The following is a 25,389-nucleotide window of genomic DNA, read 5'->3' as shown; positions in this document are numbered from 1 at the left end:
GAGAAGGAGTAAATAACACTTCCTTATTTAATTTCTCCACACCATGCATGATTTTATAGATCTCTATCATATCCCCCTTTAGTCGTCTCTTTTCCTAGCTGAAAAGTCCCAGTCTTATTAATCTCTCTTCATATGTAAGCCGTTCTATACTGCTAATACTACTTGTCCTTTTCTGAACCTTTTCTAATTCCAATACATCTTTTTTGAGATGGGACAACTCCATCTGCATGCAGTATTCAAGATGTGGGTGTACCATGGATTTAAATTTGTACTACCATGGATTTATATAGAGGCCATATGATACTTTGTCTTATTATGTATCCCTTCATGATTCCTAACATTCTATTCACTTTTTTAACTGCTGCTTCACATTGAGTGGATGTTGTATAGGCAGCAAATGGTTGTGTAGGCAGTAAATAAAATTGGCAACCAATGAGGACAGTCTTGTATTTGATCCAACAAAAAATATAAAGTGCAAATTCTGTGAGTAGGCTGTATTTCGCATTCTCATATTTTGTTTTAGTTAATAATCAGCATTTAATGTAATTTCCTTGCCCTTTAGGATTGTAGAGGTCATTTCCACTTATTGCCAGTGAATTGAAGATAGTGGTTTTTTTGTTTTTGTTTTTGAAATCTGCACCTACAACCCGTTATTCCTTCTTAAAAGGAAGTTATTGTCTCCCAATAGCGGATGAGCTGAAAGCATGTTCTGACTTCCTGTCATGAGTTAACTTGTAGCTACTCTTTTTTTATTATTACTTATTTCTCATGACAGTTACTGCAGTGGTTTGGATAGTTTATCTTGACTGTCCCCCTTAATTGTTCTGAATTGGCGCAAAGCCAGACTTTAAGAAATAATGTTCACTGTTTCTTCAGACTGCTTTGGGGCTAGGGGGCTAGCTCATAGTTTCAAACTGCCATTCTCCTTTTCCAGCAAGTTCTCCAATGGCTATTCAAGCAACCTGTCCTGTACCAATGACTGCCATGTCTCAGCCTAAATCGTATCGGTATCTACCAGATATACCAAGCAAACTATACAATATGCAAAAACAGATTTGTGTTGTGAAAATTATCACATGTATTCATTCTGGATAGTTAAAATGTCTCCACTCTATTACCTGAAACTTGTTGGTTTTTTTTTCAGATGCCTCTTGTTTGTTGCCAAGCAACCACAAGGGGTGTTTTGCATGTACATTAAGCATTATTTGCTGCTGTCTTCCATAATAGGAATTTTTTCTTTCCTCAGCTGGGATAAGTAATGCCCAGATTCTCTATTTGAAACAAATATTTATCTTTACTAACCTTAATTAATGGGTAAAATATACCATCTTTTAAAGTCTAGAAATCTACTTTGACAGCTGTTGTTTCCATATGTAGTGAATTGGTTAGTGGTCATTTCATTTATAATAACTAAAAGTTCGGGTTTTCTGAAAGTAATCTGCTCCATTCAAATCAAGTCAGTAATTAGATGTAGGAAAAATGGAGAGGCAAAGCTGTATAATACTGTTTACTTTGTAAAGAAAACAAATGTAATACAACTGTTGAAGTAGATTTACACGGTATTTCTGAATGTTCAAGGGAAATGTTTTTTCAACTAAACTGCTAAAGATGCTTATCCACAAATGCATTTTCCCCCAAATCTTGCTGATGGGTCTCTTGTTAGACCTGATCTAAACTTAAACTTTTGCCAGCATAGCAGTGTGTGTCAGGAGTGGTGACTTTTCCCCCCTTTCCTGACCAACATAGCTATGCTGGCAAAAGCCCTAGTGTTCATGCACTTTATATCCGCAAAAAAGTCCTTTTGTCAGTATAGCTTACTCCATTCAAAGAACTGGTTTAAAAGAACTATTTTGCTGGTATAAACGGCATCTCCAATGCAAGGATTGCTGGTATATACCTCTGCCAGTATAGCAGTACTGGCAAACATGTAGGCCAGACCCTAATTGCCACTGTTTATTCAACAGGAATCTGTACAACCAATTAAGCTCTTACTAAGAGCATTATGTACTACCTACTCCGTACATCAGACACTGTGATTGCAGGTAGCAAGAAGCTTGAAAGGATTTTTTGTTTGTTTGTTTTATGAAGGGGGGAGCGGAAAACCTCATTGACTGAGGCTTCTATGTGGGGAATTTGTATACACAGCTTGAACATGATGAAAATTTTAGTGGCTTCATTAGTTCTTGAGAAATGGTACTTATGGAAAAGCTATTATAAATCACAATGCATATATAGTAAATACTTCATTGTATCAAGTGATTTTTTTTATGCTTAGCAATTTTTTTATATTTAAAAAGCCTATTAATTGCTCTGGGTATTTACAGTAATATATAATTGTTATCAATATAAAGCAACATCTGCAACTGCATATGATATATTTACATACCACAATAGTAATCATCTCCACTCTTAATATCCCTGGTCTCTCAAATATCTCAAAAAATGCCAGACAAATTGTAACTAAATCACTTACACCATAGGTCATTCAGGAGGAGAGAAACTATCATGTCAGAAATGAAGTTTTCAATAAAGCTTCGCTTTGATGTAATTAAGGATCAATCCATTTTGCATTTTGGTTTTTTTAATCTTTTTTGAACTGTAACATTTTCATCCTACTCTCACTACAGTGTCAGATACAAATTTTTATTCTGTGCTTGTAATCCAGCAAAAATTAAGTTTTTGGTGGGTTTTTTTTTGGACAGAACTGACTTTCCCTGTTCACTCAGGCAGTAGTTTAGACAGTGAGCATGAATTTTTCTAGTTTTCAAACTATTTTTAAGTTTGTGGTGAGTGTTAAAAATTTACTGGGGGGGGGTGGATACCCAAAAAGTCATACTGTTGTTGCATATATGTATATTGAGGATAAACTGGTATTTAATTAAATACGTATTTTGTGTTTTGTGATTATTTATTTAGTGCAGAAGGGTGACCAAGTTGGTAAGATAAGTGGACTGCTAAGTCGGTTTTGGTTAGCAATCCTTATTATGAGAATGTTAATATTAAAGATGTTTGGAGAAACTTGTGCTTTAATATTGAGGCACACTACCATTTTGATTCTTATTACCTTGTTAAATGTGTGCTGCTTGACTGGGGGAAGACACTTAAGATACAGTATTGCAAGCATCAGTAAATGGTGATACACTGAAAATCTTGCATGTTATGACAAAATCATTGCAATGGCAATGTGACATATTTTAGTCTTCAAATATTTCAGCTGTGCTTATCATGTTATGTAATGTCCAGCATGACACAAATCAAGTTCTACTCTCTTCTCTCACTTTCCTGTTTATGGAAGTCTCCCATGACTAATCATTGTCTTTGTCTGTCTCTGGACCCCTTCTGTTTTTTGCTCTCTCTTTGATGGGATGACCAGAACGGTACTTAAAATGAAGTTATATCATATGGCATATTTCAAAGTTATATTCTATCACATTTTTTAGGCAAAAAACAAAACATCAGGATGCTTATCTCTTTGTGTTGAGTGGATACTTTCTTTTTCCTGAGTTCTATAGGTTAAAATCTAACAATGTGTTAAGAGTTTAGATAATTTTAAATATGCACTACATTGCATTTCATTTATCATATTGCCCCTTCACCAGCTTTATTGCATCCCTCAGAATTACCAGAGTTTTCTCTTGCATTGACTAATGTACTTTTGTCATATGCAAATGTTGCTACTTCACTATTTCATGTTTTCCCCATCTTTAATAAATATACTAAACATCAGTCCTAGTACAGCTACCTGGGGCATCTCATTATTAACCTTCTGATGTCTTGAAAATTGACCATTTATTCCTTCGCTTTGTCACTTAGCCATTTTTTAATCAATGACATAACTTTGCTCTTGAGCCATGATTGCTAAACCTTTGTCTAGGGTGAGGAATAGCCCTCATTCAACAATTGGTATTGGCTTGTACCACTGTAGACAAGGGCATGCCAAGGTTCTCACTGCTTGAAATCCCAATTACTAGTAGGGGTAAACCTTGATTGTATGCAAACCCTGCATGCCCTTGTCCACATTTGAGTTAGTAATGGTGCTGCTTCAATGATTGCCAAACAGGGACTATTTCCAAGTGTAGTCAAGGCCTTAGTTTTCTTAATAGATTCTGTCAAAGGCTTCTTGGGAATCGAAATAAATTTACTGATTCTCCTTATCCAGTATTTTGTTGATATGCTAAAAAATTCTAGTACACTGGAGAGAGAGAATTTTCATTTATAGTAGTTATGCTATTTTGTCCTTATGTTCACCTAGGCGTTTAGTAATTAATTTTTTTTTTTATTACTGCTTTATCTGGTATTATGTAAGGGTCACTGGATTGTAATTCCAGATAATCCCTAGGACCATTCTAAAGATTGTACATGTAATAATTAAAATCAGCTACTATTCTGGAGAATAGCACAAGTTAAGGTATGCTTAAGTAACACACATGCCAAATCTGATTACTTTTAATTTCTTCACTCTTGGTTTCAAAGTTGTGAGGTTTTTTTTTAACTAATTCCTCTTTAAAAAAACAGAAAAACAAAAAACCCTCTCTTCCCCCAAAGCTTAATATATCAGTGCTAGTTTTGGTAATCCCTCACCCGAGAATGTGGTGACTATTAGTAAGTATAGTTGAACCACTGTTGAAAAAAGTTGCTTTTGTTACTGAGCCTTAGTTTGAGTGGAACATCTCCTGTTTCATGGTCTAGAATTAATTATTCCAAAAAAGTAGTGGTTTGCTTTTCTAACCAATGTCACCAGCATGAGAGTCAGTTTGTATGTGGGAGTTGCTTGACCAATACTGTATTATCACTTTGTTGTGGGTTTGCTAGTAATATGCCTCTATTTTTAGCTAAACAATCACTCAAATAAGTGAGCAGCTTAAAATAAATCAAAGCTTGAGCAACTGAAATTTTGTACAAGCTGGAACTTCATATAAAGTGTTAAATAGCTTTATTTCTGGCAACATTGTAATAAATATGACACTGCCAATGTAGAGCTCCTTAATAAATTAATTGAATTGGAGCTAAATTTGTAAATGTTTCAGAAAGGCAACTGGAGAAAGAAAGGAAGTATGAGATGAGAAATTTGCAGTGGAATAGGATAAACTATGCTAAAGTTAATAAAAGATTTATATTGAGATTATAGCATTAAACCATACTTGCAAGTTATCAAAATAAAAATTATGGATGTGAAGGCAACTTTCAGGGTATTCGTACATTTGTCCGTATAGTAAATATTGCATTTGGCCCTGTTGGTGGTACATTTTGAAATAGCAGGCTTTTATTTTTTAAATGCTATTTGAATGTCAGTAAGACTTGAATAAAGTAGTTACAGTTCAGTTAAGAATCAAAATAACAGTTTGATAAGCTGCCAAGTCACACTTGCCTTTTAATTAATGTTTTGGTCTCCCTTCTTCACCTTACGTTTTAAATATACAAATATCTACATTAATATTGGTGACCATTTAGTCAGTGAAATGTCAGCAAAACAAGACTGCCAGAAATACAAGTATTGCCTTTTCTAAATCTAAATGTGGAAAATCTTGTTGGTGTAAGGTTACATTGGTGTAACCTATAGCATAGCATTGAAGGGAATATTTTTTGTGACTTTGGGGATGAGGATTCAATAAGTTTACACACCAGTCTTTTTTATAAAGGCATCTCTATTGTGCATCAGTTTAGAGCTATAAAGTGCTCATTTAACTGCTTTAAAATGACTTTCTGGTTTTATACTCTGATCACTTGTTGCTTAGACCTTATCTAGGCTTTTACCATAAATATCCTACTGTTGATAACCACCTGCTCAGCTTCTTTGGTGGTAGCAATGGAAGGGCACGAGTGCAGACATACCAATAAGATTTATTTGGAGCTCTAACTATTGTGCCATGTAGACTTGTTCTGAACAGAGTTACACAACTTGGTAGTTAATATGGTATCTGCTGGGAGCCCTGTCTGGACTGTTGGTTCGACCATGATTGTTGCTGGAGGAAACTTCTGGCCAAAAAAACCCCAAACCTAGTGTAGACAAACCTTTCACGTTCACTGCCTGTTTTATGGTAAGAGACCATGTATCGGGCAGAAAAACATTCCCTTTTCTTCTCTTCATCTGTCTTGCTTAGACTAGGAAGAGAAATGCAAAGCGGGGCTGCACTTGCTGTTAGTGAGTGAATAAGAGTCTAGTACTATCTAGTATTATCCTGAAAGTCTAGTACTAGTCAATCTAAAGAACTTTGCTGGAATCCAGGATGGAACTTTAGTCTTCCTATTAAAGAGGATTGGAAGACTACTTCTGAAAAATTTTGAATAACCTTTGCCTAGGAATGTGAATACTGTATCATATAAGATAGAAAAGAATGAATAGGCTGATGTTAATACCTTACAGGGGAAAAAATGTAATGTGATTATTCCTTAAGCTGTAAACTCATTTTCCTCTGAAAAATATTCCTACAACTAGTCCATTAGTGAATGTCACTTTTGTATTATGTTCATTAATTCACCTTGCTGAGGAAAGAAATAATCTTTTAAGAATTAAATATAAATAGACCTGCTTCTGCCACATAGTAACCATATTTCTAATCCTTGTATATGGTTAATTTGGGACAACCTGAGAGAAAATTTGTATATTGATAGTTGGCGTGGCAATCAGTGTAAGGAGGTTGATTTTTTTTTCTAGTAAAACATATTTGTATCAAAGTTTGAATGGACTCCTAACTAGCTGTCTTGCTGATATTGAAGTGTCTTAACATTAAATTGTGTTGCTCTACAAAATTCTATAATTTTAATTTCTGATAGTTTAGTAATTAGTCCTGTGATTATGATACTGAGGTGCAGCTTTTCAAGCAGTTGTCTTTGACTTCTCGGGCCTCTTTTTAGGGCGGAGAAGTTAGAACAGCAGGTTAAACCAATATTTGAAGAAGCTGATGTGTATACTGAAATTTGTTTTAATAGAATCAGAATTTTTATTTCAGTTAATATTGTATATAAAGGAAATACCTCTAAAAATGAAAATTACCTACTATTCATGCATTTTATTTTTCCACAGGAAAACGTTCAAAGTAGATGACATGTTATCAAAAGTAGAGAAAATGAAGGGAGAGCAAGAGTCTCACAGGTATTACCTGCTCATATTTTTATCAATAAGTCATGTATGGCTGTCAATGAGGGAACAGGATAAAAGGGAGTGATTATTACAAGGTGCAGTACCTGCCACATGAGTGCAGTGTAGCATCCAATTAATATTTGAGTATGCACTCTTAATAGTTTGAGTACTTGCAAAATATAAGAAATTGAGAGCATAAAAGACCGGGTTACAAAGGATCTGGCTTTCTGTTGGGATAGACTTTCCAGTATTTCTACTCTTCATATTTCAAGCATCTTAAGCGTCTTTGTTAGCTTTTAAAAAATAAAAACAAACTTACTCTTAACTGAGTTGCAGTGTCAGCAACTGATCCATGAAAATTATATTTAAGCAGTGGAGAAGATTTGCATGGCCTTTATTTAGTAAGATTCTGACTGTAATATTCTCATTTTTCATGTGATTAGTTTCTGCTCTGCTTGCTGCTTTCACAGGTTCCTTTATTCCTGGTCTTTATGAAAAGAGATTAAATTTTTCATTGAATGAATTTAACAACTTTTTAAATATTGAAGTGCGTGTATTTTAGAACTCTGTAATTTACTTTTACAGTGCTTTTAATAAAAAAAACTTAATTTCTAGGGCTGTCAAAAAAAGCAATCAAAAAGATTAATCGTGCGATCAAACAGTAATAGAATGCCGTTTATTTAAATATTTGTGGATGTTTTCTACATTTTCAAATATGTTGATTTCAATTACAACACAGAATACAAAGTGTACAATGCTCACTTTATATTTATTTTTGATTACAAATATTTGCACTGTAAAAAACAAAAATAGTATTTTTCAGTTCCCCCATTGCAAGTAGTGTAGCGCATTGTCTTTATCATGACAGTTGAATTTACAAATGTAGAATTATGTAAACAAAACAACCTGAATTCAGAAATAAAACAATCTAAAACTTTAGAGCCTACAGGTCAACTCAGTCCTAGTGTTTGTTCAGCCAATTACTCAGACAAAGTAGTTTGGTTACATTTGCAGGCGATAATGCTGCCCACTTCTTGTTTACAATGTTACCTGAAAGTGAGAACAGGCGTTCACATGGCAGTGTTGTAGCCACTGTCACAAGATATTTACCTGCCAAGTGCACTAAAGATTCATAGGTCCCTTCGTGCTTCAACTAGCATTCCAGAGGACATGCGTCTATGCTGATGACAGGTTCTGCTCGCTAACAATCCAAAGTAGTACAGACTGACGCATGTTCATTTTCATCATCTGAGTCAGATGTCACCAGCAGAAGGTTGATTTTTCTTTTTTGGTGGTTCGGATTCTATAGTTTCTCTTTTAAGACTTCTGAAAGCATGCTCCACACCTCGTCCCGTCAGATTTTAGGAGGCACTTCAGATTCTTAAAGCTTGGGTCGAGTGCTATAGCTATCTTTAGAAATGTCACATTGGTACCTTCTTTACGTTTTGTCAAATCTGCAGTGAAAGTGTTTTTAAAATTAACAATATGTGCTGGGTCATCATCCGAGACTGCTATAACATGAAATATATGGCAGAATGCGGGTAAAACAAAGCAGGAGACCTACAATTCTCCCCCAAACAGTGCAGTCACAATTTTATTAATGCATTATTATTTTTTAATGAATGTCATGAGCATGGAAGCATGTCCTCTGGAATGGTGACTGAATCATGAAGGGGTATATGAATGTTTAGCATATCTGGCACATAAAGGCATTGCAATGCCGGTTACAAAAGTGCCATGCGGACGCCTGTTCTCACTTTTAGGTGACATTGTAAATAATAAGCAGGCAGCATTGTGTCCCGAAAATGTAAATAAGCTTGTTTGTCTTTGCAGTTGGCTGAATAAGAAGTAGGACTGTGTGGACTTGTAAGCTCTAAAGTTTGATATTGTTTTGGTTTTGAGTGCAGTTATATAACAAAAAAAAAATCTACATTTGTAAGTTGCACTTTCACGATAAAGAGATTGCACTCAGTACTTTTATGAGGTGAACTGAAAAATACTATTTCTTTTATCATTTTTAGAGTGCAAATATTAATCAAAATTAATATAAACTGAGAACTGTACACTTTGTATTCTGTGTTGTAATTGAAATCAATATATTTGAAAATGTAGAAAAACATCCAAAAATATTTAATAAATTTCACTTGGTATTCTATCGCTTAACAGTGCGATTAAAACTGCAATTATTCGCGATTAATTTTTTTGAGTTAATCATGTGAGTTAACCCCGATTAATCGACAGCCCTATTAATTTCATTACCTTTAATGGCCTTTTCTTATTCTATTATGGTGCTCATTGTAGTGAAAGCTGTTCATTAAAGATTGCAAGATTTCCACCATAACCCTCTATTCTCATCTGCTGGGGGGGGAAAAAACTCCTTTGGTCTGAGGCTTTCTGTGTTTGATCTGAGCCTACATAGGTACATTTTTAAAAAAAATTTATATGCTTCCCTCAGCAGTGCTTGAACTGTTGAAGCAAGTCGGGGTGGTGGGGACGGGGGGACTTTGCTTTAAAGAAACATTTTAAATGTTTTTTATGCAGAGAAGAAAGGAGGCTGATCTTAAACTGTGAACATCATGTTTGACTTGCTCAGTGGGAATTGTTGCTGTGCATTTGAGGAAAAAAAAAAAGTTATGCTATTAAGCAATGAAATGGTGGATTTAATGAATGCATAGCTAAGTTTAGTAAGTTTTGCAGTTTGCCATTGTGGAAGTAAGCAAACAGGTGAGTTTAAAATGTGGAGTTATGAAAAGCATACTTGTGTAGATTCATGTAGGTGGAACTAAAAGTTTCTAAACAATTTTAAAGATTTGAATCTAATTTTTTTGAAAAGCATTTGGATCCTTTAGAGCAGTGGTGGGCAAGCTGCGGCCCGTCAGCATAATCTGTTGGCGGGCCGCGAGACAGTTTGTTTACATTGACCATCCGCAGGCAGAGCTGCCCACAGCTCCCAGTGGCCGCGGTTTGCTGTTCCCAGCCAATGGGAGCTGCGGGAAGCGGCGGCCAGTGTGTCCATGCGTCCCATGCCGCTTCCCGCAGCTCCAATTGGCCGGGAACGGTGAATCGCAGCCACTGGGAGCTGTGGGCGGCCGTGCCTGTGGACAGTCAATGTAAATGAACTGTCTTGCAGCCTGCCAGTGGATTACCATCACGGGCTGCAGGTTGCCCACCACTGCTTTAGAATATTAGCTTTATTTTGTTCCCATTTTGATCTTGTACAGAAGACATTTAAAATAGAGTAAGGTATGCATCTTCCTGCTCCAATATAAGTATTTGAGATGTCAGCTCTTACTTGGCAAGGTCTGATGACATAATTGGAAATCTTCAAAGTTCAACATAGCAAATCTAAAACTTGGAGTGACAAAATTCTGCTTATTTTGACATTGTGATGGTTGTAGAAAAACAGATATTCAGGTAACTAGTATGTTGTCTCCATAAACCACAAACAGTTATTGACAAATTGGCCAACAGTGGGCCAGAGGTCCCTGAAACATAATTTTATTTTGGTTTTCTGTATCCAATTAATAGCTTAATTGACTTCCAAAGAAGTGTATCTGGACTGACTTTTTATAACAAATTACAGTGCAAATCAACTTTAAACAGCTCAGGTATAAAACATTGGAAACTTTAAGAAAATGAAAGTGTCTCTTACATAGCTAAAAATAGTTGCACATCCTATACCTATCCTGAGCAACTTACTGTAATTTTATAGCTATACTCCTGTTTTTATAAAGCTGCTTTCTGCTGTACTGAAAGACTCTCAAACTTGAGAGGGAGAGTGAAACTGATTGCTTGCAGAGAACTCTCAAATGCAAAAAGTAAACAATTTAAAAATATCTAATCTCTCAATTAGTGTTTTGTGACAGTAGCTGATAAAAGAAATCACACTTCTCTGAAAGTAAGTTGATATCTGTCCCATTTACTGTCAGCATTTTGGAATGTGCACAATATATACTTCACTTGAATTTGACTTGTATAGGTGAACTGAAAATAAAAATCCTCAAATCAGTAATCTATGCAGACTTGCATTTTAATTTAGTTTTCTCTATTTACTTTCCAGTACCAGATTGGAAGGGTTGGATTCCCTTTCAGCTGTTAATATTGCAGACACCCAACATATGTAATGAACACTGCTCCTTTCATTAAGTATTTGATGCCTCAGTAATTACAATTGCACTTAATAGTTTCAATTGCAGACCCCTAAAGATTTTGCTGGTGATTATGCATTTTGGTTCCAGCAGTATTCTGAGATTGGTGACGTGACCATTTTGCTACTATTAAGCATTTGGTGCACTCTACTCTAATGAACAAGATTTGTAATAGAGGCTTAACAGTTTTATTTGATGGATATCATAAGTACAGAAAACTTCACCATATTCTATCAATCCATAAATATTAAATCTGTATTCATTAATAGAGCAAATGAATAACATATAAGCAGTTGGTAGAAACTATGATGGGAAGACATTAAAGCATACGTCGTACTTCTGAGGTTTTAGGTGCAATTCCAGTGAATGAAAATTAGAATTTCTTCCCTATCCTAAATTAGACATTGAGCTACCTTATTATTTTAGGAAGGAATATGGTGGAATTTCATTAACCCTGTTTATGAACGTCCACAGTAATTATTTTGCTATGGGGTATGGTGTATCCTGATGAGCAGGTCACATTTAGTTCTTCATGCTGGCTTTATATTCTCCTTTAGTGCAAAAACTATTGATAATCAGCTAAAACATTTCTATAGGTTGTGTTTAATGGTTTATGAAATTTTATGCTTTCTATAAATTATGGAACAGAGCCAGACAATGGAAAGATTGTAACATACGTGACCAACCAGAACATTAGAGAAGCTTTTTCACAAACTGAGAATCATTCAGATGTGCTTTTGCACTTTTCTTTATAGGCCTCTGAAGGAAAGTATGCTTTGCAAAGTTTTGTAAAATATTAGCTGAAAATTGGTCATGAAGCACATGTGCTACATTGAAATCAGTTTATTTTGGGAATTGTGTAAATCAGTAACTAAACACTGTTAATTTATTCACTAATCCAGTTAAATTGGTTTTGGTTACAATTGTGAATTGTAAAAGTATTGCTTGCTTGAAATAAGCCAGATGGATCTCTGGTTTCCAAGGATTGTTCTGTGATCTTACTGAATCAAAATATCCAAGTTTAAAATTCATTTCTGTTTGGCCTAACACCAAAATGTTTTGCTTTGCTCCCTCTACTAAACCTTAACTTTTAAAAATATAAAATCAAGTCCTCATCCTCCTGATGATAATGCAGTCTGGCACTATAACATTCTTTCATTCTGATGTAATATACAAGTCAGTGCAAGCATTGTCTTGTAAATACTAAAGCAATTGGGGTACTTATTAAAACATCAATAGTTTGAGGATTTCAGGAAATACTTGTCATGCACTGACAAAGCACTCCAAGAAAGTCTGTGTTCTAGGGTCGATTTGATTTTTTTTAACTCAAAACCATTTAAATCACCATTTTTAATCGTGATTTAAATCAAGCAGGAAATCTTGATTTTAAACCTATTTTTAATTTTTTTTGCAATTTTATTTATTTTTTTTTCTAAAGAGTTAAGTGTTAAAACATGTTGATTTACAATGAAATCTAGCCTTTACACTAAATACCGTGGTACTTCTTGCTAACCTAGTGCGTGAGCGCTCTCTCTCTCTATTTCTTAAATAACATCTATTAGATACTTGATTTTTGTTTTTATATGTTAGAAAATGCTGAATGATGCGTTTCTTATTTACTAGACTTTTTTTTACTTGTGATTTGTCAAGCTATACTTGGATGGAAATTAGAATTTAAAATGCACAAAACTACCTTTTTTTTTATTAAAACTACTTCAAGTATACTAGATGCATAAGAATAAAAATTCATCAAAATATATTCTGCATTTAAAACTAAGCAAGTATTCTCTATCGTTAGTGAATTGAACTGAATGTTTCTGGTCACCATGTCCTTCAGTATTTTAGGACAAGTAGATGTCATTCTCTTATACCTAGGTTTATTCATACATTGGAAGTCAGCTTCCTGTCAGTTTTTAATTTGAGTGAAATAGTCACAGAACTGAACTAGCTGAATAAACTGATATGAAAAATATAGTCTCTCTGCAACTGCAGAAGTGGCTGCTGCTGTCAAAAGCTGGCTTAGCACTTCAGCAAACTCTGGTTCTAGTTGCTTAGCCCAGTGGTCTCCAAACTTTTTTGATCGCGCACCCCTATCAATAAAAAAATTAGCATGCACCCCCTGCCATGCCGCAGGGCTCTACCATTTTTGCTACCCGAAGCGCGCGCAAAAAAAAAAAGCCCCTCCTCCTACCGTGCACCCCGGAGGATCCTCTTGCGCACCATCTGGGGTGCGCGCACCCCACTTTGGAGACCACTGGCTTAGCCAATGACTTCCACCAGTTCAGTGGTTTGATTTTCATTAAAAGTTTGGCAGCAAGTATGTATTGCTTAATATTATAGTATATTTAGACCTTAACATAGATTGTCATAATTTCAAATTTAACTTTAAATAGTTTTGGGGAAAAAGTATTTAAATAAAAAAATTCAATTTAAATCTGATTTTTTATAAATCAATTTTATTTCTCCCGCTGGGTTCATAAATGGTTCTGGAGCCTCACAGGCCATATTGGAAAAAAAATTTAGTGAAGTTATTCAGGATGGCCAACTGCCCCAAATTAAATGTTTTTAATGCTATTGTGACTTATATGGGACACTATCCAATATGACAATATTTCATCAAATATTATAGATTCTATATGTAGAGGACTTAAGCATATTCAGATTTTTAACCTCTGGTCATAGAGTGACAGCTATTTCCAGAATAATTTCATATTAATTTTTCAACCTTATCCAAATGTTTTAAATTACCTCATTGAGTTTAGTAAATCCACCTTATCCAAATCTTAAAGTAGTATAATACAAAAAGTAGGATAATAAACTACAGTAATATAAAATAAAATACACAGTAATCAAACCATTAACTGCATGTGTGGGAGGGTGTGTGTGTATTAAAGGTGGGGCTGCTAGTCCCACCTATTAAGGTTGACCATCAGTTGTCATAAGATCCAGTTTTCAGTTGCTAATAATTTTACCTGACTTCAGAATTGTGCCTTTTGCTATCCCATGAAAATAGACCCAAATTTTATCAAGTTATAGTAAGCCTTCGAAAAACCGTAGTTCACGTATGCTTAGTAGAGACTTCTTGGATTTTAGCAGCTAAATCTCAGAAGATCCTATTCTCACTGCGCATGCTTGAGCCTCTCACAGCTTCTTGTGCTCACCAGATTGCATGTGCCATTGCCACAGTGACTGAGGCCTGGTCCACACTAACTCCCTACGTCGAACTAAGATACGCAACTTCAGCTACGTGAATAACGTAGCTGAAGTCGAAGTACCTTAGTTCGAACTTACCGCGGGTCCAGACGCGGCAGGCAGGCTCCCCCATCGACTCCGCGTACTCCTCTCGCGGAGCAGGAGTACCGGCGTCGACGGCGAGCACTTCTGGGATCGATTTATCACGTCTAGACAAGACACGATAAATCGATCCCAGAAGATCAATTGCTTACCGCCGGACCCGGAGGTAAGTATAGACGTACCCGGAGTCTGCTTCAGCCCAGGGCTACAGGTGAGAAAGCCAGACTTTCTCTGTAATGGCTGCTGCGGGCTGGAGCTGGCCAGTGGAACTGTGAGCAGGGAGCCTGTCATGTCACTCAATTAACCACCTTGCTGGAACCCAGGCTGGAGGAGGAAGCAATGTGATTGGAATGCTGAGGGGACAAAAGCCAGACTGGGAAGAAAGAATGGAGTAAATTGTGACAAGGAGTCTGGGGAGGTTTGCGGGAGGGGGAAATGGGAGGATGAGACTGTTTGGGGGAGGAGGGCTGGGACTTGGAGGCAAGGTCACAGAAGAGTGACAGGGAGGTTGGGATGGCAGCTTTCAACTGCCATAACCATGAGACAGTCCTTTCTGTTCCTGCAGTCTCCTGCCTTATACACCACACGTCTTCTAACTTCAGCAGATGAAGTTGGAATTTTACAGATAGCAGCCTCTCTTTTTACGCAGTCCTGATTCATCCCCAGAGCAGGTTAATCCTGTGCACTAATACTGGGGCCCTGTGGGGAAAATATAGTATGTGATTATGTAATATAAGACTGTATCATAGTGCATATGCACAGGCAACTCTAATTCTATCACTTCCTAACTTTTGAGTGCCTGACATTTCAATCAGAATGTTCTTTTAGCATAGATTTTGTGTGTAGTATATTACAAAATACACCCTCAAACCCTTGTCTTCAGGCACTGAGTATTCATTAAGGTAGTGGTCAAACCCTCTGCCTTCTGAAAATGCTGATCCACGCAGGGGTACCTTTCTATATGCAAAGAAGTTTCTTAAAATTTGCATCCAACTCCTATATTAAATATGCTGAAGCTTTAGAAGTTACTAAGTGACTGGGAGACAGTTTATTCACTTCTTGATTATAGATCTGATTCTGGTTATAGATTGATTCTGAGGAATAATGTACTGAATAACCTGTGATTTTTTTGAGGTGAAAATACGTATTTATTCTAACAACTTTTTTTTCCTGTTTAGCTTGTCTGCCCATCTGCAACTCACATTTACTGGTTTCTTCCATAAAAATGGTATGTCTGTTAAAATTCATTATACAACTAGATTATAATGTGTAATAAACCTCTTAAAAGTTCAGTATTGGGGGTACACTTGAGCTGAATAGATTTTCCATATATTAAAATCCCAGATGTTTGTACAGTATTTTTTAATTGCTTTGAGCTCAACTATCCCACTAGCACAATACTTATATATTTTACTTTTTACAAAAGAAAAATGTGTACCTTCTCATGTGTACTTTAGATAAGTGCTTTGTGACTTAATACTAAGCAATAAAATGTTGCAAACTTTCACTCAGTACATGCAGATTCTATTAAAAGCTTAAAGTCTTTGTCGTGCTTTTAAACAGTTATTAATAGATAAAAGTAGAGTTGAGTTGTTCTCTTTAAGCAAGTAGCCATATGGAATTCTTCAGGTTTTCTTGGGAATTTGAAGTGGAACAAAAAAATCAAGAAATGCTAAATTCATATTTTGAGGTTCCACAAAGTTGGAAGAATATTTTCATTGATATAAAATATAGTCCAGAAATGAGACTGAAAATGCTATACCTAGATCTTTAAAGATGAACTGAAATAATCTTTTATTTTGCTAATGATTTACTGTTGTAAATATCTGTATGTATAATATGTGCAGCCTTAACTTCACAAAAAGTTGTTAGAATTCTTGAACTACCAAGACCTGAGTCCATGGTTCTGTTTCTCCTCCAGTTAAAACAGGAAGCTGTGTTCTTTATGGTGCTGTAAATATTGTTAATTTATTAACTCTTACATACCCAAACTCAGTTCTTTGCAGATAAGTAAAAGAAGATGACTTTCAAATATTTTATTTTAAAACATTTATTTCCAACTTTTAAATGAACACATATTCTGTTAATGACCTTTTTTGTATTATTCAAAAAATATTCAGCTCACTTAAAGATCTATATTTTTAGTATGGGTAATGTTGTCTGCAAACATTTATGCTCTCTGAACATTTTGTATACTTTACTTGGCCTGGAAATTGTTCCAAAATACACTTAAATTATGGTTAGTAGCATCTGGATTTGAAAAACTATTTTGCCAGTGATAAATAGGAATTTTGTTTTGGTGAGTGCGTGTTGCTCCCTTGATCTAGGAATACTTCTGAGTGTTCCTTTTGTGGCTTTGAAGAGGAATATCCAAAGAAGAGTGCTGGTCCCACTGCTGCCCTGATTCCATTTGGGAATACTCATCTTCCGTTTATTCCCTCAGGAATTTTTCAACTTGTTGCCTCTACTCTAATGCTTTATCATGGAAGCAACAAGGAGATCAAGGAGCCCATACCCTGTGGTGAGAGCAGAAGCAAAAGAAATCATTGTTTCTCCCCAGGGCTTGGCAGAGGATGGGGGCAGGGGGAAGGAATGCATAGTGCTGTAGTCTAGCTTCAGACACCTAATGATCCATTCCTCCCAGGTATGGCCTATGGACAACACCTAATGGGAAGCATACTATACACAACTTCAAATAGTCGATGTATAGAATGGGGATGCACGGGTGCTCTCTGTGGGCCCTGCTGACAGGCCCTGTCTTTTAATTTAATTTCTGACTTAGACTCCCTGTGTTAGTAGGTTTGAGCAGATTTTTCAAGCTGTTAGCATATTTGCTGTAAGTCATTCTATGACTGTTGGTAATGTGACTGTGCTGTTTAACTATGAAATCCTCATACGCTGGTGCTGCTATTTCAGTAGAGGACTATGCATAGTGAGAACAATATGATTGCATGTTCATCCTAAAGAACATCTCTCATGAGCAGTAGTGAATACTAAATATAGAAAGTTTTATGACAGACTAGCCATTGACATGCTTTTTTGGTGTGATAGTAAAAATGATTCCAGAAGCTCTCAGAATAATGCTAACTATTTTTTATTTTGCAAATTAAACACGGCTATGGTTTTTTTTGTATATCTGCTGGTAGGTATTCTTTGATAGGAATGCCTTTCTGTGAACATTTGCATACTTGCCTGAACAGGATTAATTTTCAAATTAACAGTGAAAGATTCTCTTAAAACTAAAAAGAAAGTAAATCCATTACAATTCTTAAGGTTGCTAATGTCCCTGTAAGTAATTAAAATTTTCAGATGCGCTACCAAGATTGTTACTAAATTAAAAACAGATCATGCTTGTTCAGTGTGAATATAATGCCAGTAGGAAGGTTAGTTAGGAGACACAGGGCATGGTCTCTAGTATGCTCACAACTCTTTGCCATCTCATCTGTTCTGATAGATGTGATTGAACATTTTACTTGGTGTCTGAGATTTTGGCTTTGGGTGAGGGCTAGTTGGTTTAAGCTTAACACAGATAAGACGGGTGTATCCTGAGGTAATAGGGTGGGGGTGACAACGAGAAGAAATGGGCAGATTATGAAAGTCCTTTGATTGTGAAACTGAGTAACAAACTGAATATACTGCTGCAATTTTAAGTGTTAGCATCTAGCTGTCACTGATAGTTCAAGGTAGCAGCTTTGACCAAGACTATCTGTTAAATCTGTGCTGGTCAAGAGCAAAACCTCTTTTTTTTGGATGTAGACCTTTCTACAGTTATCTGCCTTTGTTGTCGTCATACTATTATGATGTTCTCTGGGGATGCATCTTAACTCAAGTTAGTGAAGAATATGGTTTCCAGTTCAGTGGTGCAACATGCAGAAAGCACATTGTAAGGCCATCTGTTTCACTGCTTTTCATGAAGCCATGGTGTGAGATATATGTACTTTTTTTTATATAGTGGGTGCTGTGGGCAGTTTTTATTTTGGCTGGAGTTAGGTTGGATAAATAAATTACTGGGTTTGGGATTTTTTTAATCTTTTAGTTTATATTCGTATTTACACAAGCACCTAGAGCCATGAATAGTGCTCTGAAATACACTTGCAGAAATAAAATTTATTCAGCTGAGTAAGGAAGAAAAGAATTGGACTTCAGGAATGTTGCCAGTTAATTTAATAAGGATTTGATATAATGCAGAGGTTAATTTACTTAATAACCAGGGGATCAGTAAAATAGACTAGTTCACACTACACTCAAATTGTCTGAAATAGTTGTATTTTACTTTGTGATGGTTCTAAATTTCAGTTTTAAGAGAACAGCGTTAGATCTGTTCAGTGCTGGACTGGTCAGTCTATATTGCCAGAGACTGAACTTGTCTTCCAGAAAGTTCATCTTTAGATCATGTACAAAGTAAAATTTGAAATTGTTTTCTTATGAAAAACAGATTCTAAATTAATGCATTCTTGTTAGAGAATATCTTAAATTCACATGATGAGGCCTTTATTTATACTGTAAATGTGTTTTAACACAGATTTTTATTGGCATTGCTGATCGTACTACTGGTAATAAACACCTTGAAGATTACATCAATTGGAAAATCTGTAGCACAGGAATTGTAAAATTATTTTAAACTGCATTTTTTTCCCCAGGTCTCTGTCTCTGGCACTCCTCTTGGGGTTGAGAGTTGAGATTTCTAACTTATGGCATTTGGGTCCTTGGCAATGATGCAAAGTAAATTGTAGATTTGGGAGGAGTAAATATTTTTTTATGGGAAATAATTTACATCACTCACCTGAAACTGGAGTTTTCTGGCTTTTCTTAACAAATCCACATTTGCCCTTTCTTTCCTATTGCTTTAGAAGATTGTAGTTGGTGAATGTTCTGCTCTGCCTCTGGGCTGTACTATGAACCTGTACAGTACCCTCAATTACAGTTTTTAGTTATAGCAGTATTGGGTACATGTTTATGATGTAAACTGTATTTTGGCATGTGGATCTGTGGGGGAGACTTATCTGGATAACTCCAGTTATAGGTACATTTTTCAGTTTTTTACTGGATGTTTCCTTTATTTAAAAGGAGAGTTAAAACTAGAGTTGTACTTTACTAATAACCAAGAGCTAAAAAAAAGACCAATGGAAGTGAGTTTGGCCTTTTCTGTTAAACTTTCAAACATTACAGATCAACTCTTACATTTTTAATCTGCTAATAATGGAGCAATTATAAAGCAAGGTTCTTTCTCAAGATGGGGAGCACTGAAATTTCAATGGGTGTGTGTGACTTCAGAACTTTGCAGTAAGTCCTTGTTTCTGAAAATGGCAGAGATTTAAAAAAAAAAAAAATCTCCAGTAAACTTATGGCACTGAATAGAGTTGTTACTTTTTCAAGACTTAAAATATTTTTCTGTTTAGATAAGCCATCACAAAACTCAGAGAATGAACAAAATTCCGTAACCCTGGAAGTACTGCTTGTGAAAGTTTGCCACAAGAAAAGAAAGGTAACATGACTTGAGAAACATTTAATAAATGTTAAAGTGCAAAACTTAATTGACTCCTAAACATCTCTTTAGCCTCCAGGTTGGTAATGTTAGTTAATGACAGCATGATGCTTCAGTTAAGAGATTTAAATTGGTCTTAAACTTACATTACTACTAGAGAACAGTAGCTGTCTAAATTACTTTCTGTTGATTATGGATGGAATGTTCAAAAGCACTTAACATTGGCCTTATTCTGCTCTGACTGAAGTCACTGGGAGTTTTACCAGTGATTTCTGCAGGAGCAGAGTTGACCAGTACTGAGCACTGTTGAAAATAATCTTGTAGGAAAAGCTACTTAACTTGTTGCCTGCTGTTCTACTTATGGATGCTGTCCTTAATCTAGACGTGTTTGGAAGGAAATTTAACTTCTCACTTTCCATTTTTGCCTGCCAAGATATTTTTGGGTATATTTATATTTTAGGAGGCCCAATTTTTTTTCATTCAACTAAAGTTGTAATTCTCAGGATGATTTCTTGCAGATCTTGAAAAAACTGACTAAGTGGTAAACTTTCCCTCATGAATGTGGGTGGGCTAAGACTGCATCAATTTAAAAAAAAAAAAAATCTAGTTTGCATTTAAAACACCGTTACTAGCTTGTATTGTTCTAAAGATAACTTACGAAATGTAGCATGTCTTTCTGAGTTTGCATATAGCTATGAACAGTGTCAGATAGGCACTGAAATGATTTACAGGGGATGAGGTGCCCCCCAAAAAGAAAACTAGGTGAAGAGTGGAAAAATGCAGTTTTTTCTTTTGTAGCATCAGTTAGGCTGAAAAAGAGTACATTAGTGGAGACCTCCTTTCAAAATTTGTAGAGGAGTTCTAAAGCTTCAGATTTCCAGATATCTAACAGCTGAAGCCCAGTATAAAAGATGGTGTCCCAAATTGAGTCCAGGGACAGGACTCTGGTATAAATCATAGCACCCTTTCTTACCACCTCAGAAGGTGGGCTTCTCACAAAGCCACTGCCTTGGACTTTGCTGGTGGCCACACCAGCACTCGTATTCATTTTAACTACGCCACATGCATTTGTATCTGCCCCGACTAGTAAGTGGGCTAAAACTTTTCAAGCTTTTTTCTCCTGGATGAAACCTACTTTAGAGTATAATGACTCTAGTGGAGGTTCTCAAATTTCAAAGACATGTTCAGCTTTATTTCATATAATTTAGTCTCTTTGTACATCTCACTTAATTTTGCTGTTTTTCAACCATCTTTTATGTAAAAGACATTTTCAATTTTTGTCCCGTCACCAATCTAAATCCATATTTCTAATTTATCTCCATGTATTTTGTTTACATTGTGGTGATGTCCAGAGGCAGAATAAACTAGGCGTTGTACAAAATTATAGGATATAATTGCTGTCCTAAGGAGCTTAAAACCGTTTGTATTCCCCAATCATCTGCAACCTCTTCTCTCCCTTTCCTTGCTCCGTTCTGTGTTCATTTTTTTTCTGAAATATTTTTGTTTGACAAATTTAGTGTACTACAGTAATTTGCAGAAGCCTCTCTGAGTTAGCTTGCTACTTTAATTATACTTAATGCTACATCCCGGCTATCAGCAAATTTCACTTCTTGAAATTAGCCACCCAGATAATTGATCTCCAGGCTCAAACCAGACTAATCCTAGCCAGACATTTCCTTATATACTCTTAAATCCCTCATGACTATGGAAATGTGGAAGCCAAGTTGTAAATCTGTTTCCATTTAGGTTTAAAATTAGGGAAAGTACTTTGACTGAATGTTCTTAGATGCCAGACATTCAGACCTGCTTTTAAGATCTGTCATGTAATTCAGCAGTGTTTGTTACTACTTAGGGGTGGACAAGTAGAATGATGGGAGCTACTGTTGATTATTATTTTAAATATAAATTTTGTTGTGAGTTTAATCATTCTAAAGGTTTCCTGCCTTGTACATCCAATATGGCAAAGTGCTTCATGATTTGTTTTGGAGATACTGCATATGGCAAACCCAAGTTGAGTAGTTCTTTATCTCCCAAACATTTCATTAAGAGCACTTTGTAATATTGGAAGGACAAGACAGGAGAGCCCTTACAATATATATAATGAAAATATGTAATCTTTTGTTAAGTAAATGGAATTAAATTGGGACTAAGAACTACTTTACAGTCTTATTGAATGCTGCATGATAGTGTAACAAATTAATCACTTTCCCAAAAAAGATGGCTGCTCTTTATAAAATGCCATTTTTAACTACACTTTTTCAAATTTCTGTTTATGCATGCAAAACCTGAGATTGCTGTTTCAGATTGGTAGTTCCTTGAAATCTTAATCTAGTCATACCAAGAGGATGCGTGGTTTTAGGCAGCACCATTATTTCCAAAATGATGGTAGAGCAGATAGTTAAATTTTACATATTTTCAAGATAGTGAAGAATTTCCATTTTTAACAAAAACCCCAAACCTTAAAAACTTTCTTTTATGCTTGCAGGATGTCAGTTGTCCAATAAGGCAAGTTCCTACAGGTAAAAAGCAGGTGCCTTTGAACCCAGACATCAACCAAATAAAGCCAGGCAACTTCCCATCACTCGCCGTTTCCAGCAATGAGTTTGAACCCAGCAACAGCCATATGGTGAAGTCTTACTCATTATTATTCAGAGTAACTCGTCCAGGAAGAAGAGAATTTAATGGAATGATCAATGGTGAGACTAATGAAAACATAGGTAAGTTCAGTTTTTGAACTTGCATTTGTCAGGTTTAGCTTATATGTATGTATATCGTCTTTCAGAACTTCAGGTTGATTAGTCATGCTCAGTAGGATCCAGAATCAAATATGGGTGACTTAATTGGCTTTCATTAGTTTATAAAGATGTCTGCTCAAGACAGTACTAGAATACCTATATATAATGGCTTTTGGTATAGTATACACATGTAATAGCAACTTTTATCAAGATGTATGGTAATGTGCATAAAATAGTAAAGGCTAGCTCTGGCATAGAGTTGATATAAAACAGAACTCTGGAATCTCTTCATTCCTGCTGTTGATTAATCGTCCTGCCAAAACACTGCTGGAAGGTTACTAGTGACTGAACTAAACGGATTCCACAGATACTGCTGTGGCTTTCATTAACAGAGCAAACTTGTTTTAAAATAAAACTGACTAAATCTAATACCTTAATTTTATCAGAGAATTATAGTATACCACAAACATCAACACTTTAATGGTAGTGTAGAGAAAAATAGTCCATTTTTTTAAATTTTTGCTTTTAATTGTTAAAATACAGGATGAAAAGGGAGGGAGAACAGGGCTCAAATTCTGTAAGCCAGTTTATCTAACACCAAGTTAAAACATGTGATTAACACTATAAGAATGGGGTATCCTAAAATGTTACTAATATTCAATTAATGATAAAGTTCCCCCCCAAAATTGATCATATTACATTACATTAATCCTTGCCCCTGTTACTAGTTAAAAATCACACAAATGTTATAACTTAAAATACAGTATATAGTTGGGTCTTTATTCACACTGACTTCCCAATTTACTGGAATTGCCTGCATTTTTAACAATTGTATGCAATATTTGTGAAATGCAGATGTCAATGAGGAGCTTCCCGCTAGAAGAAAACGTAATTCTTCGAATCGTGAAGACGGAGAAAAGACTTTTGTGGCACAAATGACAGTATTTGATAAAAACAGGTAATATGAAAATCAAATGGTGTTTTCTTTTGTTACTCATGCACTTTGATATTAAATGAAAATCTACTTTTGAATTTCATTTTTCTCAATTTTTGTATTCTACATTTTCAGTGTGTACATCAGTGGATGACTGAAACGAGCGTTAGCTTGGGCTTTGCTGTGAAAGTGTAAACTCCTTGAAAAACTAGTTTGCAGATTTCACAGAGGATACTTAAAATCTAACATTCTTTTATAACCAATGCAGAAAACATATTCCCTGCTAAAACAAGTTTTAAGATCATCCTGCGGCTAATCAACATAAAATCTGTGTCCCTCATCAGTTGTTAGAGGCAGGTGTAACTTCTGTAGTCTTATGGACCAGTGACTGCATAATTGGGAAAATAACTCTTAAGTACAGTAGCTAATATTTTATTTGTTGAGATGGAACTTTCTCCTTACCCTGATGATGCAGCCACATATACTATTCCATGATCATTTCAAGGACAGATTAGTTATCCATTACCTCAGTAACACCACATTAATTGCATATTTCTCCTATCAAAAGCATATTATTTATCTGAGTAATAACAAGTGTGTGTGCTGCCTCATTGTAAATATCAGTTACCATTGATTATGCAGGTTTGTTTAAAGAAAACTGGGTTGTGTTTTTATTGATTTGCTTTATTAGGTTATCATAAAACGTTCATTAAATGATTTGTTTTTATTAAGATAACATGGCACTAGTTAGTGTACTCAGTTTTTTTTAAAAAGGCAGTTCGCACTTATTTACAACCTAAAGCAATCCAAATGCTTCAGAAGATACCCATTACCGTTACTTTGTGTAAGTGAATACTCAAGTATTCTGTGTTTATTTTGGGGAAAGTCATGCAATAAATGCCAGTGATAGCAAAGGATGAGATCTGCTTGTTTACAGCCTTAAAATATTGGAGTCTGGGATGAGAAACAAGCTGTGTGCTGTGATTAGATGGAAGTATGGCTTATTAATATAGAATTCCCTTTATTGCAATTGGATCAAATGGCACTCTGCAGGTCATCTAGATCAGTCTCTAAATGTTAGTTAAAAGCAACTTGAATCTATAGCTATACAAATTATTTGCCTAAAATAGAGTATGTCCCTTAGTAATTCTTGTCTGTTCCTCTCAGTAATTCTGTCCAAGTACATATCTATCCAAACAAATTTTTCAAACAAAGGATTTTTAAGGAGCAGTGCCATGTACTCATTCTTTACCCTAGTCTGTGCCCTCTTAGAAGCTTGACAATATTTTGTTTTCTATTAAACAGTTTCTCAATGGAGTTTAAATTAACATAGTCTGACTTATTACTGATGACCGTAGATAAACTAGGATATCTTTATAATTGATGCCCTGCTAAATAGGCTGGGCACATTTTCTGTAAAATAAGATGTAGGAGGCACAAGTAGTTAAACAGGTTATCTTTCATAACTTGAATTTGCTGAATCTAAAAAAAGTTTACCAAGCTGAATTTTGAATATTTCACATTCTAAATTGGAGTTCAAAATTTAAGTTACATTTGAAAAATTGGTAAATTTCTATGGTTTTTATTCTACTGCAGTTACTGTATATCCTACATATTATTTAGACAAGCATAGTTTAACAGTTCCTACATATTTTGACACGCTCCTTGCATTTACAGGCCCCCTGGTGGCATTTCTGCAACTACAGCACTAT

General features: G+C 35.5%; 1 protein-coding gene across 1 annotated transcript in view; it reads left to right on the top strand.

Moving 5' to 3' along the window:
- Nucleotides 1-25,389, top strand: part of SUZ12 (SUZ12 polycomb repressive complex 2 subunit) — a 52,629-nt gene that overhangs the window by 5,336 nt on the left and 21,904 nt on the right. The window contains exons 4-8 of the mRNA XM_024192582.2: nt 7,025-7,093; nt 15,702-15,751; nt 19,923-20,008; nt 22,494-22,725; nt 23,599-23,701. Of these exons, the coding sequence (XP_024048350.2) occupies nt 7,025-7,093; nt 15,702-15,751; nt 19,923-20,008; nt 22,494-22,725; nt 23,599-23,701 (540 nt within the window). The remainder of the gene's footprint in view (nt 1-7,024; nt 7,094-15,701; nt 15,752-19,922; nt 20,009-22,493; nt 22,726-23,598; nt 23,702-25,389) is intronic.

This window comes from Terrapene carolina, unplaced genomic scaffold, assembly GCF_002925995.2.
Source record: "Terrapene carolina triunguis isolate 2854851 unplaced genomic scaffold, T_m_triunguis-2.0 Scaffold192, whole genome shotgun sequence".
Taxonomy (NCBI): domain Eukaryota; kingdom Metazoa; phylum Chordata; order Testudines; family Emydidae; genus Terrapene; species Terrapene triunguis.
This window is presented reverse-complemented; position numbering and strand designations above follow the sequence as displayed.